At 40.8% G+C, this 19,849-nt stretch overlaps 6 protein-coding genes across 6 annotated transcripts in view; all 6 read left to right on the forward strand.

Moving 5' to 3' along the window:
• The window catches only part of Gm37013 (predicted gene, 37013), an 889,226-nt gene that overhangs the window by 536,376 nt on the left and 333,001 nt on the right, over nt 1-19,849 (forward strand). The gene's annotated exons all lie outside the window — the stretch shown is intronic.
• Nucleotides 1-19,849, forward strand: part of Gm38666 (predicted gene, 38666) — an 874,243-nt gene that overhangs the window by 521,393 nt on the left and 333,001 nt on the right. The window lies entirely within an intron of this gene.
• Nucleotides 1-19,849, forward strand: part of Gm38667 (predicted gene, 38667) — an 868,072-nt gene that overhangs the window by 515,222 nt on the left and 333,001 nt on the right. The gene's annotated exons all lie outside the window — the stretch shown is intronic.
• Nucleotides 442-5,480, forward strand: Pcdhb18 (protocadherin beta 18). The gene has a single exon (NM_053143.2). It carries the CDS (start codon nt 596-598, stop codon nt 2,972-2,974), a length of 2,379 nt encoding a protein of 792 aa, NP_444373.1. The 5' UTR covers nt 442-595; the 3' UTR covers nt 2,975-5,480.
• On the forward strand, nt 7,975-12,688 carry Pcdhb19 (protocadherin beta 19). The gene has a single exon (NM_053144.2). It carries the CDS (start codon nt 8,131-8,133, stop codon nt 10,534-10,536), a length of 2,406 nt encoding a protein of 801 aa, NP_444374.2. The 5' UTR covers nt 7,975-8,130; the 3' UTR covers nt 10,537-12,688.
• On the forward strand, nt 15,241-18,637 carry Pcdhb20 (protocadherin beta 20). The gene has a single exon (NM_053145.2). It carries the CDS (start codon nt 15,400-15,402, stop codon nt 17,797-17,799), a length of 2,400 nt encoding a protein of 799 aa, NP_444375.2. The 5' UTR covers nt 15,241-15,399; the 3' UTR covers nt 17,800-18,637.

A 19,849-nucleotide genomic window follows, 5' to 3' on the forward strand; every position in this document is an offset into this window, starting at 1 on the left:
GTTTGCACGTTCCCTGTGTTCCTGTGCCTGTTTCCAGAACTATGAAATATGTTATCAGAAGGCATGCTCACATTGTCCCCTTTGTTTGCATGAGCGGGTGCCAGAGACAAAATAGAATTAGCATGGAGTTCAATACAGCGTTGAAACAAAGTTACTGCTACAAATCTTTTATTCAACCATTAAAATTTTAACTTTCCTATGAATCTGTGAAGAACCAATTTGAACGGATGTCTATCTCAACATTATTTTCAAAAATCCAACAAAAGAAGAAATGAGAAACCAAAATAACATGCTATGGGAAATATTTCATAAAGATGTATGTGTGGGCACAAAAAATTAGATACAGCCATTTTTAATCTGTTGGAACCACATGGTGGCGCTGCAGGCTAAAGAAATGCAAGGGAGATTAAAGTGAGTCTGCGCTAGAAGTCAAAAAAAAAAAAAAAGAGCAAAATTCTGACCGATGAGGGGGAAAGCTGAGGCTCCTCACAACTGAAGGAAAAATATATCCTAGATCCTTCCAGCTAGGTGGAACATCTGAGGTGTATGACTGCTAGGAGCTGTGCTGACACCTGTAGTAAAGAAAGAAGAAGCAATGGCAGCCAGAGGATCATGTGTCTCCAGACAAAGGCAAGTGCTATTTCTCTTCCTGCTCGGGGGTCTGTGTTTGGCAGGTTCTGAGCTTGGACGTTATTCAGTGACTGAGGAAACAGAAAGGGGATCATTTGTGGCGAACCTAGCAAAGGATCTAGGGCTAGGGGTGGAAGCACTGGCTGCAAAGAGAACTAGGGTGGTTTGTGATGATAACAAACAGCACTTGTTTCTGGATTCTCACACTGGAGATTTGCTCACAAATGAGAAACTGGACCGTGAGAAGCTGTGCGGCCCCACAGAGCCCTGCATGCTTTATTTCCAAATTTTAATGGATAACCCCTTTCAGATTTACCGGGCTGAGCTGAGAATTCTGGATATAAATGATCACTCACCCATATTCCAGGACAAAAAGATGATTTTAAAAATACTAGAAAACACAGCTGTGGGAACAACATTTCGATTAGAAAGAGCACAAGACTCAGATGGCGGACGGAATGGCATCCAAAACTACACCATCAGCCCCAACACTTTTTTTCATATTACCGTTCATAACAGCGATGAAGGAATGATATATCCTGAGCTTGTGCTAGACAAAGCTCTGGATTGGGAGGGGCAGCCAGAGTTCAGTCTAACACTCACTGCACTTGATGGTGGGTCTCCACCCAGGTCTGGGACAGCCACTATACATATTCTGGTTTTGGACATCAATGATAATGCCCCACAGTTTCCCCAAGAACTGTATGAAATCCAGGCTCCAGAAAACAGTCCAATAGGCCTTGTTGTCATTAAAGTCACCGGAGAAGATGTAGACTCTGGAGTCAATGCAGAAATATCCTATTCGTTTTTTGATGCTTCTGAGGATATTCGAGCAACCTTTCAAATCAATCCTTTCTCTGGGGAAATCACTCTCAAAGCCTTGCTTGACTATGAGTTCATAAAGTCCTATAAGTTAAATGTACAAGCAGTTGATGGTGGGGGCCTTTCGGCGAGATGTACGGTTCTAGTGCGGGTTTTAGACGTTAATGACAACGCCCCTGAACTGATCATGTCATCACTTGTCAACGAAGTTGTTGAGAACTCACCTGAAACCGTGCTGGCAGTTTTTAGGATTAATGACAGAGACTCTGGAGAGAATGGAAAAATGGTTTGCCACATTCAAGAAAATCTACCTTTCCTTTTAAAACCTTCCGTGGACAATTTTTACATCCTAATGACAGAAGGAGCACTGGACAGAGAGAGCAGAGCTGAATACAACATCACCATCACTGTCTCTGACCTGGGCACACCCAGGCTCACAACCCAGCACACCATAAGAGTACAGGTATCTGATATCAATGACAACGCCCCCGCCTTCAACCAAACCTCATACACCCTGTTCGTTCGCGAGAACAACAGCCCCGCCATGCACATAGGCACCATCAGCGCCACAGACTCTGACGCTGGCTCCAATGCCCACATCACCTACTCGCTGCTGCCAACCCAAGACCTACAGATGACCCTCACCTCGCTGGTCTCTATCAATGCTGACAACGGGCAACTGTTTGCAATCAAGGCTCTGGACTATGAAGCCTTACAGGCCTTCGAGTTCCACGTGGGTGCCACAGACCGAGGCTCACCTGAGCTCAGCAGCCAGGCTCTAGTGCGCGTGGTGGTGCTGGACGACAATGACAATGCGCCCTTCGTGCTCTACCCGATGCAGAACGCTTCTGCGCCCTACACCGAGCTGCTGCCCAGGACCGCAGAGCCCGGCTACCTGGTCACCAAGGTGGTGGCTGTGGACCGCGACTCTGGACAGAATGCCTGGCTGTCATTCCAGCTACTCAAGGCCACGGAGCCCGGGCTGTTCAGTGTGTGGGCTCACAATGGCGAGGTGCGCACCACCAGGCTGCTGAGCGAGCGCGATGTGCCCAAGCACAGGCTGCTGCTGCTAGTCAAGGACAATGGCGATCCTCCGCGCTCTGCCAGTGTCACACTGCAGGTGCTGCTGGTGGATGGCTTCTCTCAGCCCTACCTGCCTCTGCCAGAGGTGGCGCACAATCCCACTCAAGGGGAAGAGGATGTGCTCACGCTGTACCTGGTCATAGCCTTGGCATCTGTGTCTTCTCTCTTCCTCTTGTCTGTGCTGCTGTTTGTGGGGGTGAGACTGTGCAGGAGGGCCAGGGCGGCCTCTCTTGGGGGCTGCTCCGTGCCAGAGGGACACTTTCCTGGACACCTTGTGGACGTCAGCGGTACAGGAACACTGTCCCAGAACTACCAATATGAGGTGTGTCTAATGGGAGGTTCCTCTGGTACCAGTGATTTCAAGTTCTTGAAATCGATTTACCCTGAAGTTCATGCTTATAGTTCCCAGGACAATAGTGATGGGAATCCCACATTTTGAAGTTTCTAATTTAATTTTGAGTAATGTTTCATTCCATTTAACATATAATACAGCCATATGAATATTAATTTGTATAGTAGTTGCTACACAGCAAAACTAACTTCGTTTTCAACTTCCAAGTAGGTCACATTTAGATTTTTACAGTGTTTTTACTTTAGTACTTTAGTGGTTGTTTCATGCTTGTGGTTTTTGTTTGTCTATTTATGTTTTTGTTTTCTTTTCTTTCTAGTAGAGTATTGTCACTTTAAATTTGAGGTTTTATCGTACTCATACTGTACGATTATTTGGTTTTATTTCTCATTATAGAAAACTGAAGCTTGAGGTTTCGTTGTTATTGTTCTCTTTTCTTTTGTTGCTAAGAATTGACCAAGCCTTTTGCATGGTAAGAAAATGCTCCACCATAGAGCTCTATCTCCAGCCAGGCATGCTTTATACTCACTTTTAAAAGCTGTATATTCTTTTAACTTTCACTGAGTCCGTTTTTGGCAGTTTCATGCATCTATCTCCTGCATTCTGTTTATGATAATCTCTTGATTAATCTCCTTGCAACCCCTATTCCTCCCTTACAAATCCCTTGGCATGTTGCTGATTTTGAGTGTTCTGGTAATTTTATGCACTATGTTAATTAATGACTTCTGCATGCATGGAGTCATACTTTGGACTCAATCATTCCTAACTCTTGTGTCCCACTTGTTTCCTTCCTTTTCCAAGCAAGTACCCCATGCTGCTTTCTAAACATGGCTACTTCATTGCCCTTATTTCCCATCTTCCTTAAGAGTTCTTTCTTTTTTATCTTTTCTTTGTTTTCAAACCAGAGTTGCTTTATGTAGATCTGGTATATCTTGCATATAATTTTAATATGCAAATTAATTGTATCCTAAAATTAGTTCTGCAGACCAGGCTGACCTCAAACTCATAGAGATCCACCCACCTCTGCTGCCCGAATGCTGGGATTAAACTTATGTATCACTACCACCCAGCAAGAGCTCAGTTTTATGTTCATTCTTGGTGACATATATGGCAAATTGTGTCATATAATGCTAATACAATGTGATAGTCTGCATGTAAATCAGCATAAATTTGAGCACATTTAAATTTTATTTGACAATATTGATGGACTGGTTGGAAAGATAACTTTCTTGTTATATTGAAACTTTAAAAGTTGTCAAATTTAAACATTGAAATAAATTAATGGTTACAGAAAGTTTTCTCTCCAGTCCCTTTCTATACAGTTGTTCTTCGACTTTGACCTACTTCCAGACAATGTTTAACTGCCTTATCTTTATAATCAGCTTTTATGTGTTACCCACTTTTTGCAGTTCTTATTTCACATTAATAGACACACTTACAAAAGGAACTCATTTCCCTTATCCTAGGGTTTTTGTAGAATAATCATAAAATGTTATCAGTTTTGTTTCTGTGGGTTTCTATGCTCAAACCCAAGGCCTCTTAAATGAATACCATCCTGAAGTAAAACTAATATTAATGTCCACCTGTATAGGTTTCCTATGTACACATACTTAGTAGTGCAGTATGATTACACTTTGTTTTTTGGAAAAAACATCTTTTCCAAAGCTAACAGTTGCTGTTTTAGATTTGGCTTTATTTCCATTCGTGGTTAGTGATTTTTCTGCTCCTCTCTTTCCATATTAAGCGATCAATCAAAGCAGTGAGTTACCTTGAGCTGCACTCTCTGTTCTCACTACTGTTTTTTACATCATATCCCTCTTGAATATTATCTTCTTGCCTTCAAATATTCAAATATATAAGATGCAAATTATTGTGTTTATGTACTAGGAGCTTTCGTTCATAGGTCTTCTTTTAGATGGTTTACCTTGTGGCTGTCATGCTTTAATACTTTTTCCACACTGCTGGCCTTTTATAGGACCCAGTATCATGTCTGAGTTTACTTTCTTACTTGGTTGACAGACAATTTCATTGAAATAGATGCAGAGGCACTTAGGAGAAATAAAACAACTTTTGATACTTTACATAGTGAAGCAATAGTTTCATTTGATTGATAGTTTGACTGGGTATAAAAGTATAATTTGAAAATTTCTCCCTCAACGTTAAAAAGCACTTCTCCTTTTCTTAATTGTGTAGAACTACTTTTCACAGGGACAATTCCATTCTAAAGCCTATCTCTTTTTCTGAAATTTTCCCCCATACATTCTGGAAGCATTGGAAAACTTACCCTCAGTAGTCTGAGAATACTGTAGCTGTGGCTATTTCTTTGTTAACCCATTCATGAGGATAAATCCTGTTGATGTTGAGATTCACAATTTAGAAAATAACTCATTTTAGCTTGCTATAATTTCTCACTTGTATTTTCTAAAAATCTTGATTAAATATTTAATTAACTGGAAGAGTTCTATGAGACCCTAAGCTCATTTCATTTTGTATTTTCACTCTATTTGGTCCATGTTCTACTTTCTTGCACTGCTCATTTAATCATTCAATCTTGACTTGTAAGCTTGCTTTTTGGTAAATAAATACTTTTAGAAGTTTTTTGGTTTTGTTATTTTTTTGAACAGTGTGCATTGGAAGTGTAATATTTTTCTTACCTGTAATTTACCACCTTAGACTATATTATGAAAATATGCTGTATAATATTATTAGTATCATATTGTCATTCTAAAAATTAAGTGTGAGTCACAAAAGTTGAAGAATTTTACCAAAATTATACAGTTTGTAAGGGACACTGAAGTCTCCTAATCAGTTTTGTTACCTTTTTCAACTTTGAATCAGGGTCTCAACTACACAGTCAGGGTATTCTCCAATTTACAATCTTTCTGACTCTGCCTCTTGTATATTGAAACTACAGGCATATATAATCCAATATGCCCCATCATTTCTCTTATAATAAGAACAATACTCCATACAAATGTTATTAACATGAAATGGGTACATGCATTTGAAACACAAAGAATCATGGAAGATGTAAGGAAACATTTGTTTTGTGGATTTTATTTTTCTGGAGATATTGATCAGATATTTCCTCTTGTTTCTTTTTGTTTTGTAGTTGTATTGGTGTGTGTGCGTGTGTGTGTGCATGTGCGTGTGTGTGTTGACAATTCTCTTGTCTGCATCTACTGTCTGTGCTTTGACTAAAGATGTGCAGTACTGGATCTGCTTTTTTAATGGATACTAGTGACTAAACTCAGATCCAGCTTTGCACAGAAAGTGTTTTACTCACCACATTATCTTTATGGCCATGGACATTGGTTTGGGCCCTTCTACTTCATGTTATAGATATCCTCTCAAATATCATGTAGTCCTTGGCTGTGTTCTCATAATGAAGAATTCTGCATCTAAAACACTGGGTATCAACCCTCTGTGACTGAACAGGCATGGACAGCAAGGCTTCATTCCAATGTTACCATGCTAAGGCAGAGGTTTTTCTAGGCAGAGCCACATCAGTAAATATAAGAATTTATTTGAGCTTTCACGCTTTTCATGTTAGAATTCTGGAAAAACTTGTGTGTGAGGTTATCTGTCAATAGCACACCTTGTGTTCTACAGTCTGAGAATGTTGCTTGAGAAGATACTTGAAGTCTTAGAATTTAAAAATCTAAATCTAAAAATCTAAATCTAAAAATCTAAAGTTCTACTTTTGTTTAGCATGACTTAAGTGTCAAAGACTAAAGAAAGTTTGCTAATCTCTTCAAATCAAGTATCCATTCTCTACTATGAGTGACTTTTTTTTGTCTCTGTAGACATTGAGAACAGAGAATTCAACCTTACTGTAAATACAGTTTCAATTAATAACTTGTTCATCTCAAGATTAATTTAATCTTCCCATTTCTTTGAATCTGAAATGTAAATGCTATTTTGTTAGACAAACATGTTAATTTCTGTTTCTCCAGTGGTGGATTTTTTAGCCATTTCCTAGAAGTTCTTAGTGAGTTTCTTCCTACTGCTTTCTATCATTAAACACATGTGTGCTACCTGTATACCTTAATTTTGTGAGTTCACAATAATCATTACTTTTCTATCAGCTTAATGGATATTTTAAAGGTGGAAAGATAACTGTGCATATATCCAGGCCACATACCTTTCAATTTTTCTCTTTTGTGCTGGTTTTTTTCAACCATATATAGAACTTACATTTTTAAAAATTCAACTCAAATTAGCATTTTTCCATTGGAACTGTTTCGAATGAGCTGGGGAACTTTTGAAACTGTCAATAGTGGATATCATTGATGAGTTCCTAGCATTTATTCCCAACATTCTCCTCCTTCAGTGGCAATTGTGAACTCCAGCCAGGGCCAAGTTTCAGAGATGGTTCTAGTCAGAGTGAAGCAAGCACACATTAGGCTCTGTCACTAAAAGCTATCCTCATTAATGCTATATTCAAGTAGCCATATACTGCTTCATTAGCAGGAACATGGCATTAATTGATTGCATTTACAGATTAAATATTTGCTTTCCTTAGGAAATCAAATGTCTATCCTTTTTCCTCTCTGAACTGCTGTGTGTAGTTGGCAGAATACATCCTAAGGTCAGCCTTAGGAGAGTATGAGTGTCCTTTACTCAAAATGGCACAATTGAATTGTGCACCACTTACTGAATTGTTGTAACTTGTAAGAAACTGCAACTAAACTATGACTTTTTATAATGTATTCCCTAAAGTATGCCATCTTTCATAATCCAAGGATAACCTCTGAAACGTTCCGTGAACACTATCTCTTTGCCTTTTCACCTAACCAAGGCCAAGTGATAAAGGGATGTGTTAAACTTAACAATGTTATAGTCCTGAAATACCAAGTGCTTTAAAACAAACACTGACATCATCATGAGCCATAAAGAACACTAATGAAAAAATATACTAATCACCACAAAATAAATATTTGTCTCTGAGAGAAATTTGATGTGAAGGAAACTTAAGTAGCATTCATCAAATTGTGAAAACCTGTGAAGACACATGGTGGCGCTGCAGGATAATGTTACAGGAAAAAAGGAATTACATTAAATGCCGCAGACACAGCCCAAGTGAGCACAGAAAACTAGAAAGAAAAAGAAGCCAGGAGGGTGCTACGTAGAAACCTTTTGTCCTTCGGATTCTGAGGATTCCGTGGACAAATCAAGGGGCACGTTTTGCAGAAGTGTGTGGTGAAGCAGAAGTGATTCTGCCAGAAGCCTTCTGGAAAGCAACTATGGAGAATCAAGAGGGACTCTATCTGCAGACAAGGCAAGTCCTGCTTCTCTTTGTTTTCCTAGGAATGTCTCAAGCACACTCTGAGGCTGGGAGACTTTCAGTGGTGGAGGAAATGCTGAGTGGGGCCTTGGTAGGGAATTTGGTAAAGGACCTGGGGCTCCAGGTGGATGAGCTGTCTGCACGAGAGGCTCAAGTGGCCTCTAGTGATAATAAACTGCCTTTGCAATTGAACATAAATACAGGAGATTTGCTCCTTAGTGAACCGCTGGACAGGGAGGAGCTGTGTGGCTCCACTGAGCCCTGTGTGCTCCATTTCCAGGTGTTACTGAAAAACCCCTTAAAGATTTTGCAAGCTGAGCTTCAGGTCACGGATGTAAATGACAACTCCCCCGTATTCTTGGAAAAGGAGATGGTTTTAGAAATCCCAGAGAACAGCCCTGTTGGTGCTGTGTTCTTGTTGGAAAGTGCGATCGATTTAGATGTAGGAATCAATGCTGTTAAAAGCTACGAGATAAGCCAGAACTCTCATTTCCACGTTACCATGAGAGTTAATCCCGATGGCAGGAAATACCCAGAGCTAGTTTTGGACAAGGCGCTGGATTACGAGGAGCAGCATGAGCTTCGTCTCATCCTCACTGCTTTGGATGGAGGGACGCCACCCAGGTCTGGGACTGCATTGGTCCGAGTGGAGGTCATAGATATTAACGACAACTCCCCCGAGTTTGACCACATGTTCTATGAAGTGACGGTTCCAGAGAATAGCATGCTTGGCTCACTGCTTATCACTGCCTCGGCTTGGGATTTAGACTCAGGAATTAATGGTGAAGTATCGTACGCCTTTTCCCATGCATCAGAGGATATTCGAAAAACATTTGCAATTAATGAACATTCTGGAGAAATACGTTTAAAAGGCTATTTGGACTTTGAAACAACTGAATCCTACTCGATAATCATTAAAGCTACTGATCGGGGAGGACTTTTTGGGAAATCTACAGTAAGAATTCAGGTGATGGATGTGAACGACAATTTTCCTGAAATCATTGTGTCATCGTTTATCAGTCCAATCCCAGAAAATACCGCAGAGACTTTAGTTATGATTTTTAGCATTCGAGACAAGGACTCGGGTGAGAATGGCAAGATGGTGTGTACTATTCCGGAGGGTCTCCCGTTTGTGCTAAAATCTTCTATTGAAAATTACTACCACTTAGAAACGGATGGAGCACTGGACAGAGAGAGCATAGCTGAATACAACATCACCATCTCTGTTACAGACCTGGGCACACCCAGGCTCACAACCCAGCACACCATAATAGTGCAGGTGGCCGACATCAATGACAATGCCCCTGCCTTCACCCAAACCTCCTATACCATGTTTTTCCATGAGAACAACAGCCCTGCATTGCACATAGGCACCATCAGCGCCACAGACTCTGACGCTGGCTCCAATGCCCACATCACCTACTCGCTGATGTCTGCTCAGGACCTTCAAATGGCCCTCTCCTCGCTAATCTCCATTAACGCTGACAACGGGCAGCTGTTCGCGCTCAGGGCGCTGGACTATGAGGTCCTGCAGGCCTTCGAGTTCCAAGTGGGTGCGACAGACCGAGGCTCACCTGCACTCAGCAGCCAGGCTCTGGTGCGCGTGGTGGTGCTGGACGACAATGACAATGCGCCCTTCGTGCTCTACCCGATGCAGAACGCCTCTGCTCCCTGCACAGAGCTGCTGCCCAGGGCGGCGGAGCCCGGATACCTGGTCACCAAGGTGGTGGCTGTGGATCGCGACTCTGGCCAGAATGCCTGGCTGTCGTTCCAGCTGCTCAAGGCTACAGAGCCAGGGCTGTTCAGCGTGTGGGCACACAATGGCGAGGTGCGCACCACCAGGCTGCTGAGCGAGCGCGATGCACCCAAGCACAGGCTGCTGCTGCTGGTCAAGGACAATGGCGATCCTCCGCGCTCTGCCAGCGTCACGCTGCACGTGCTAGTGGTGGATGGCTTCTCTCAGCCCTACCTGCCTCTGCCAGAGGTGGCGCGCAATCCAGCGCACGAAGAGGACGCCCTAACACTCTACCTAGTCACTGCCTTGGCATCTGTGTCTTCGCTCTTCCTCCTCTCTGTAATGCTGTTTGTGGGAGTAAGGTTGTGCAGGAGGGCCAGGGCAGCCTCTCTGGGTGGCTGTACTGTGCCTGAGGGACACTTTCCTGACCATCTCATGGGCATTAACAGTGCGGGAACTCTGTCCCAGAGCTACCAGTATGAGGTGTGTCTGATGGGAGGTAGTGGGACAAATGAGTTCAGATTCTTGAAGCCAGTTTCCCCCAATTTACAACCTCAGTTCCCTGGGAAAGAAATAGAGGAAAGCTCTACTTTGCGCAATAGTTTTGGGTTATTTAGGGACTGTAATTGATGCTGTATTTTATTTTGTGGCTATTCCATGCTAATGTGTATTTCTCCGAATTTGCATGATCTTTAAATCTAATGTTTGCATTTTATTATGTCCCTCCCACTTTTCAATTTATGCCAGCGCTTGTAATAAGATGGTAATTTATTCTGTAGCCCATTCTCTCTGATGACCTAACTCGTAAAAAATTTACCCTGCTCCCCTTCCCACCTGTCTTTTCCAACACTTTGACTTGCATTTTTGCTTATGATGAAATAAACAGACCATTTTAGGAGTAGTTAAAAATTTTAAGCATATCTTTTGTTAACTTGTGGCTTGTTATTATGGGTGCTATTTTCAAGAAAACTTTTTTAAAGCACCCTAGTTTAATTTTTTAATGTTTGTTACTATTGAATATATTGATTGCATTGGAAAATCTATTCTGTGGTACAACTATTAGGCCTGTTGAGAAGGAGCCAATAGTGAGTTTGGGGACAGCTCAGTGATAGATACCCAAATAGATAAAAACACATAATAAACAAGTGGGGACAGGTGGTGGTAAGCTCCTTACTAACACTATCTTATGTATTCTGGAAGGTGGCTACAGGGGTACATGAATACTGGGGTTACTTATAAAATCTTGAAATATAAGGCCTTAATTTTACAAGTGTCTCACTAACTTTATGAGGACAGAATGTAAGCCAGGTGGAAGAAATGGCACCTAAACAATCCTGTGAATAGGAGAAAGCAAGCCTGTGAGATAATATACAATTTTGCTTATGTTCCCCCATGAAATAAAGGAATGTGCACTGAGTACTAATTCACAAGTACACACATTTGCTGTGCATATTATGCAACATTCAAATCTAATGGAAAGAGTACTTAGTCTATTGTGAGTTTGAAACTTCCTCTCTTATTCTATTGCTTGAATTTCCTGATATGGTCATAAGCCACTGAGTCTGTCTCAGATTCCACTGAAGAGCAGCATCCAAAAGTATGATGACCACATTTTTTTAACATATGAATGTGTCATGTCCTAATTGTAAATAATAATAATAATAATAATAATAATAATAATAATTTCAACCACCACAGGGGAGAGTTTTATCTTGGGTAGAGAATGACCAGTCTATAACAGTTCTTGTCCTTGAAGACTGACAATTACTGGGAAATATAATTGTTTTACATGAATAGTACGTACGTAATTACAGGGAAAATGTAACGGTTGAGAGAGGAAGTCTCCTGTGAATTTCCTAACAAGTCTAAAGTCTGTATTTCTAGAAGGAGGAAAATGAGAGATGATGAGCATCATGGAGAGAGAAAGATGGTAAAGACGTGACAATAAAGGATGTGAGGGCGAACTAAGAGAATGCTCCCCATCCCATGGACTAGAGACAGCGTCTGCCAGAAACATTCTTTCAAAGAAACTTAACACTGTGTTACTTAACATTTTAATTAGTTAGTTAAAACCCCTCCCACATCCAAGACAACCCAGTGTTTATACTTTTTGAAAGATTCCATTGCATTATTAGTCCCTCAAACTATGGAATCTTTGCATCCACGCAAAATGTGCATATGGGCTAATTAAGTTTAATTTCTTACTTTGGAAAGTATAAGTTGGAAACAGAAAGTCTTTTGGCAGTTATCTAAGGCTGGGAAAATGTGTAGGAATGGAGAGTAGTTGGGTACAATTTATGTGGGGGATAAATTGGAAATGATTTTAAATTAGAAATACTACTAATAGTTGTAGAGTTCTACAACTATAGGAATAAGCACTGAGCTGTATAGCTCAAGTGTGTGAGATACTATGATGACTCTATTTCAACAAAGACGTTTAAAGCAATAGAGAACAACTCTAGAAGACTATGATTCCACGTAAGCTAGGTCTTCTTTAAACCACCCAGGCACAGGAGTTGTACAGACAGGAGAGCAGACTCAACAGAAGGTCCAGGTAACTGTCTTGTTGCTTCAAGCTTTTCCAGACATATGAGCACCAAGACCTCTCTATTTTTGAAGGAACTGTGTTTCCTAACTCTAGTGGAGAGTAACCAAGACTTCACTTTTGGGAGCTTCTGTGTTCACATACAAGTCACTAACCAATTTTCTAAAATGTGAGCTTTTCAGCAGTCAGTCTCTGAGCCAACAATTACATCTGATGAATAAAAGTTACCCTTACATTAACGAAGGGTAGTTTCATTTTCTTTGCAACCATTCTACTGAAAATTCTATTTTAAAGGTCATAAATAATGTCTATAAACACTAAATAACACTCTGTCACCAAAAGAAAGAGATGCAACTACACATTGCTTTGTAATGTCTTTCTCTTTCTTGTGACGGTGTCAATGAAAATGGTTGTATAAAGGGAGCAACTTTGCCCTCGTGGTTCTTCTAGAATCAGATTTCACTCCAAATGACTGCTCCAGCATTGTCTATGGCAAACTAATAGTCTGTATGGCTGCAACTTCTAGCTGTCGTACCTGTGTTCTAGATGGCTTGGGGAAAGGATGGTCATTTAGAACTCTTCTGTCCCAGACAAAATAGAAGTAAAGACAGTTGTCAATCCATCTGTAAAATTGCCAAGGTCAAACAAAACCACAAAGAGGCAGGTCAGCTAAGTTGTCGTGTGTCTTAGTTACCTTTCTATTTCTGTGATAAAACATATGATCATGGCAACTTATTCTAAAAAAAAAAAATGCTTAACTCTGGACTTACAGTTTCAGAGGGTTAGAATCCAGGATGGCACAGCAAATGTTTGCTGGCAGGAACAGCTGAGAGCTCACATCTTGATCTGCACATTGGAAGCAGAGAGAAAACTCTAGGAATGGTGTGAGTGTTTTGAAATCTCAAAGCTCCAATGACACACTTCCTCCAACCAGGCCATACCTCCTAATCCTTTCCAAGTAGTTCTACCAGGTAGGGATCGAGTATTCAAACATAGAAGCCCATGGCAAGCATTCTCATTCATACTTCAACATTGTGTGTTTGGGTACGTGTAGAAGCATGGTACATATTTTAGCAGTCATCTATCAGGGTCAACCACAAATACTGCTTTAAATACAATAGACAATGTTAACATTTACTTTATTCTTGACTTTGAGGTATTTGCTGCTGGTTTTCTTGGTCTTTTTAAAGTCTGATTGTCTTTCAAAGAATGATTTTGAAGCCGTAGTCTTTTTTTGTTTTAAGAAAGATACTCGTTTTTCTTTTTCCTTTTTTCTTTTAAATAAGTGAAGGTTGGCTCTACTGCCCTGTGTACAAGGAAATTCACAGACACTATTTAAAAAAAGTAAGACTAGCACTTGTCCGTGAACTACATACTCATATATTTTAAATTATTCCTGGATTAGGTATAATACCCAATACCTAGTAACAAGAGAGTATCATACATACTCAATATAAATGAAATTTGGTGGCTATGTTGTAATTGTTATATTTAATTTTATTTTGGAGATAAGGATTGAACCAGGACTTCAATGAGCATATCATACACTCACATCACTACTGAGGTAATGCCACATAAATTACTTGTTTTCTCTTAAAAGACTTTTAGTTAATTTTCTTCTGGTTGCTCTGCAAATGTCAGCTTACAAATTTCAGTGACTAAAACCTTTGGAGGCAACACTATAGATAAGGAGACAAAGGTACATACTTTCTCCAGGTCTATAGAGCGTGAGTGACAGAACCATGATTCAGTGTTCCTAAATATTATCCATTTCCTAGGGTGCAGTTACATGTCTCTTCAAGATGTTTCTGTTATTCTTTACCTCTGCAGTGTTATATCTTTAGTTACTAGCTAATCGATTTTTTATTCCCTTCAAGTTCCATAGAAAGATCATCTTACTGTGTCATATCCTCCCATATGCACATGAGCACATGTTTGTATGCATGTGTGTATATGTGTCTTCAGACACCGTGTCCCTACATACTCTCAGTGATGCATATGTGTATATGTGTCTTCAGACACGGTGTCCTTACATACTCTCAGTGACATGGAGCTCACTGTGTAGACCATACTCACCTTAAACTCTATAGGTCCCCCTACTTCTGCCTTTCAAGTGTTGGCATTGAAGGTTTGAGCCACTGCACCTTACTGTGTTTTTAATGTAAAAGCAAGGAATCCAATATTACCTTGTCTTAAGTTCACTACTAACAAAGAAGTAGTGTGTTGTGTAGTTTTCATGACTCATGAGTGTATGTTTGTGTGTAAGTGTAAATGGTAATGTAATTGGATAATGAACTCACCCCAACAAATATTTACCAAAGCGGTGGTAAATATTTGTAACTACTAAAGAATTGTCATGAAATAAATATTTTTTATTAATTTGGGGACACTTTATTGTATCTTTTTGAGCTGAACATTCAAAGCACTAATGATTTCATACAGAGTATGGTCTGTGTTTGGATTCCAATTCAAACAAACCAACAACACAAGACATTTTGTAGAAAAACGGGAAAGCTCAAACAGACTGAGTTATAAGCTATATGCAAAAAGTATTTCTACACATCTATTGTGGTAATGATTTGTAATTATATTTTAAAGGCTTTGATAATTATAAATAACAGATGAATATTTAGAAATAAATGCAATCTATGTGACATTTGCTTTTGAATATTCTAGATAGACATAAAATTTTAGGAGAAAAATATTAAATGAAAAAATTCACAGAGACACATGGTGGCGCTATAGGATAAGATGAAACTGCATAGCCAGCCCTGTGGGCTCCAGTATCTAAAGGACCAGAGAACAGACGATTCCATGAGAAGAGAGGTATTACAGGAGCTTCACCGGCAGAGCTGCCAAGGGACTTTCAATAGAAATATCGGACCTTTACCTGTAAAATTTGGGACTGGGTTTAAATTTTGGAGTAAAAGAAGTCACCTGAAGGAACCATGGGAAGGAGAAGGGCTCTCATCCTGCAGAAAAGGCAAGTCTTGGTTTTCTTTGTTTTCCTGGGATTGTCTCAGGCGAGTGCTGAATCTTTGCGCTATTCTGTAGCAGAGGAAACAGAAATTGGCTCTTTTGTGGCTAATCTGGCAAAGGATTTAGGACTGGGGGTTGCGGAGCTGTCCTCCAGGGAGGCCAGGGTAGTGTCAGATGATAATAAAAAGCATTTACTCCTTAATTTGCTGACTGGAGATATGCTCCTGAATGAGCGACTGGATCGTGAAGAGCTATGTGGCTCCACCCAGCCCTGTGTGCTGCCCTTTCAGGTGGTACTGGAAAACCCCTTACAGTTCTATCGAGCTGAGCTGCACGTCAGAGATATAAATGATCACTCCCCTACATTCCTAGACAAGGAAATAACTATTAAAATATCAGAAAGCACTACTATCGGAGCCACATTCTTAATTGAGAATGCACAAGATCTGGACATAGGAAGCAACAGTCTTCAGGACTACAGCATTAGCCCCAGTTCTTATTTCTATGTTAAAATTCATGACAGTGGCGATGGAAAGATATACCCGGAGCTGGTTCTGGACAAAGCTTTAGATCATGAGGAGGAATCTGAGCTTAGATTGACACTTACAGCATTAGATGGTGGGTCTCCACCCAGGTCTGGGACAACACTGATTGTCATAAAAGTCTTGGACATCAACGATAATGCTCCAGAGTTCGCTCAGAGTTTCTATGAGGTGCAGGTCCCAGAGGACATGCCTATTGGCTCCAGTATTACTGCCATCTCTGCTAAAGATTTAGATATGGGAATTTATGGGAAAATTTCATATTCATTTTTGCATGCATCAGAAGATATTAGAAAAACCTTTGAAATCAACCCAACATCTGGGGAAGTCAATTTGAGATCACTAATGGATTTTGAAGTAATACAGTCCTATTCTGTAAATATCCAAGCAACAGATGGTGGAGGTCTTTCTGCAAAATGCACTCTTTCGGTTAAAGTATTAGATATAAATGACAATGCACCAGAAGTGATCATGTCGTCGGTTACAAAGGCAATTCCAGAAAATGCTTCAGAGACCCTGGTCGCTCTATTCAGTGTCCGAGATCAAGACTCTGGAGACAACGGAAGGATCCTTTGCTCTATTCAGGATGACCTTCCATTTATTCTGAAACCAAGCTTCAAGAATTTTTTCACTCTACTTTCTGAAAAAGCACTAGACAGAGAAAGGAGAGCTGAGTACAACATCACCATCACTGCCTCCGACATGGGCACACCCAGGCTCACAACCCAGCACACCATAAGAGTACAGGTATCTGACATCAATGACAATGCCCCGGCCTTCACCCAAACCTCCTACACCATGTTCATCTACGAGAACAACAGCCCTGCCCTGCACATAGGCACCATCAGTGCCACAGACAAAGACTCAGGCTCCAATGCCCACATCACCTACTCGCTGCTACCGGCTCAGGACCCAGAGCTGGCCCTCGCCTCGCTCATCTCCATTAACGCTGACAACGGGCAGCTATTTGCGCTCAGGGCGCTGGACTATGAGGTCCTGCAGGCCTTCGAGTTCCAAGTGGGTGCGACAGACCGAGGCTCGCCCGCACTCAGCAGCCAGACTCTGGTGCGCGTGGTAGTGCTGGACGACAATGACAATGCGCCCTTCGTGCTCTACCCGATGCAGAACGCCTCTGCGCCTTGCACTGAGCTGCTGCCCAGGGTGGCAGAACCTGGCTACCTGGTCACCAAAGTAGTGGCTGTGGATCGCGACTCTGGCCAGAATGCCTGGCTGTCGTTCCAGCTGCTCAAGGCTACAGAGCCAGGGCTGTTCAGCGTGTGGGCGCACAATGGCGAGGTACGCACTACCAGGCTGCTGAGCGAGCGCGATGTGCCCAAGCACAGGCTGGTACTGCTAGTCAAGGACAATGGCGATCCTCCGCGCTCTGCCAGCGTCACGCTGCACGTGCTAGTGGTGGATGGCTTCTCTCAGCCCTACCTGCCTCTGCCAGAGGTGGCGCGCGACCCTGCACAAGAAGAAGATGTACTAACACTCTACCTGGTCATAGCCTTGGCATCTGTGTCTTCTCTCTTCCTCTTGTCTGTGCTGCTGTTTGTGGGGGTGAGGCTGTGCAGGAGGGCCAGGGCTGCCTCTCTGGGTGGCTGCTCTGTGCCTGAGGGACACTTTCCTGGCCATCTGGTGGACGTTACTGGCACTGGAACCCTGTCCCAGAACTACCAATATGAGGTGTGTTTCACAGGAGGTACTGGAACGAATGAGTTCAAATTCCTTAGGCCGGTCATGCCCAGTCTTCAGCTCCATGACCCTGATTCTAATATGCTGGAAAAGGAGAACTTTCGCAATAGCCTTGGTTTTAATATTCAATAAAATTTTCCTTTAAACTTAATATTTTCTATTAACAAATTGCAAATGCTTGTTTTACTTAATCTGTATTGAATTTAAGGTTTTACTGATGATGCATGCATTTTTGTTTCACGTGTTTTTCTCACAATTACTTTGAAAATCTTTACTGGGTTTATAGTGATGCAAAGAAACTATCTGCACGTTTTGTTTTGTTTATTTTGCCGAGGTGTTATGTTAACGGTTCTGCTGTTTCTTATATAAGACACAGCAATGGAAATGCTGATTTAAGTATTTAGAGTCGATGTGTTGAGCTGCTGACTAATATAATACTGGGTGGAGTCCATAAGCAGGCAGCCCCGGATGGATCTACAACAAAAGACATGGAGGGAGGGAAGGAAGGAAATAAAAAGGGACAAGTGTTATCATATATGGGAGTTTCCCCAGCATGCTACTAACAGAGAGTCTAAATGTTGTTGTACCTGGGTAGAAACTGTACTGGATCATTTGTAGTATTCTCTGTTAGATTATTTGATCAGAAAAAAAAATACTATTTAAATGCTTCCCTTCCATATTCAGTAGAAGAAGCCTTTGTTTTATAATGTTTTCAAGAATTAATTTCTTAGTAAGTTTTCCTTCTCTGTTTTCTAATGATGCTTTCTAACTATTAAAATATTCTAGGTCATGATATTGCTGCTTTGTTGTCTTTAAATCCACATGTTTTCTTGACTAAAATTTGTGGTACTCTATACCACTTATTGCTAAAGCAGATAATCTTGTCTTAAGTAAAATAGTCTTGTACCAGAAAACAACAGGATAAAACCTTACTAGGATTTAAAATAAAGATAAAGATTTTTAAATTTAATTTTATTCACACATTGATTGATTGACTGACTGATTGTTTTTATGTGTAGCCCTGGCTTTCCTAGAATTAACTCTGTTGATTCACAAAGATCCAGCTGCCTCTCCCTCCCCAGTACTATGATTTGCCCATCTACCCACCATCACCAGTAAAATAAGTATTTTTAAATGATTTATTTTTTATTTTATGTGCATTGGTGTTTTGTGCCCATGTATGTCTGGGTGAGGGTGTCAGGTCCCCTAGAACTGAAGTTACAGACAGTTGTGAGCTGCCATGTGCCTGCTGGTTATTGAACTCAGGTCCTCTGGAAGAATGGCCAGTGCTCCGAACTCATAAGCCATCTCTTAGGCCCCTGAAATAAAGTTTCTAAACTGTTAAAAATGGCTTAGACTTACCTTTTATAATCATTAATAAAAGGAAATATTATCTAAGTGTGGAAGCACAAATGTGTAACCCCAGAAGTCAGGCAACTGGTGAAAGAGAACCATTAATTTAAGGTTGGCCTGGACTACATAGTAAGTGTTTTCCTTAAAAAGAAATAGAGAAGAAAACAGAACTTCATATGCTGGCATATTTTCAGAATCTAAGCACATGAGAGACTGGAGTGTGAAGCCAGCCTGACTCTCTAAGACACGGTCTCAAAGACTAAAGAGAAGCAGAGTAGTGAATTAGGATGAAAACCCTGATGCTTGAGACAGTGAGGCAACAGAACCATCGTAATATACAGGACAGCATTCATTGCTGTGAATTCAAGACCAGCCTATGCTACGGACTAAGACTCTGTTTCAAAAGGACCCAATAGATATTAAAAATAAGGATGAAAGGCACAAATATCTTGTCTAGTTGTGTAGACCTAGCAGGTAGGCACAAGGCCTTGGCTTCACAGTTCCAAGGAATAATATGGGAATCTGTGTACACTGAGGACTTTGAATGCCCAAAGTTCAATTTTTTTACCATGCAAAAAAGTGCAAGTAATATTATAAAATATTAATAACACTTTCCAGGCTCTCAAAGAATAAAGAATACAGATCTATTCTTTGTGGCTATTTGAATTTATGATTGATAAATGACTAATTATATTACAAATTATAAAGTCTCCAATCTGTAGGTGAATAGTTTAGTGGAGGATTGTATTAACAGCAGATATATTAATAGCAGTGTGGATATAGAACTAGGACACAGATACATTTTTGTAATTCCTGTTAAAATTAAATG

The sequence above is a fragment of the Mus musculus genome, chromosome 18, assembly GCF_000001635.26.
Source record: "Mus musculus strain C57BL/6J chromosome 18, GRCm38.p6 C57BL/6J".
Taxonomy (NCBI): domain Eukaryota; kingdom Metazoa; phylum Chordata; class Mammalia; order Rodentia; family Muridae; genus Mus; species Mus musculus.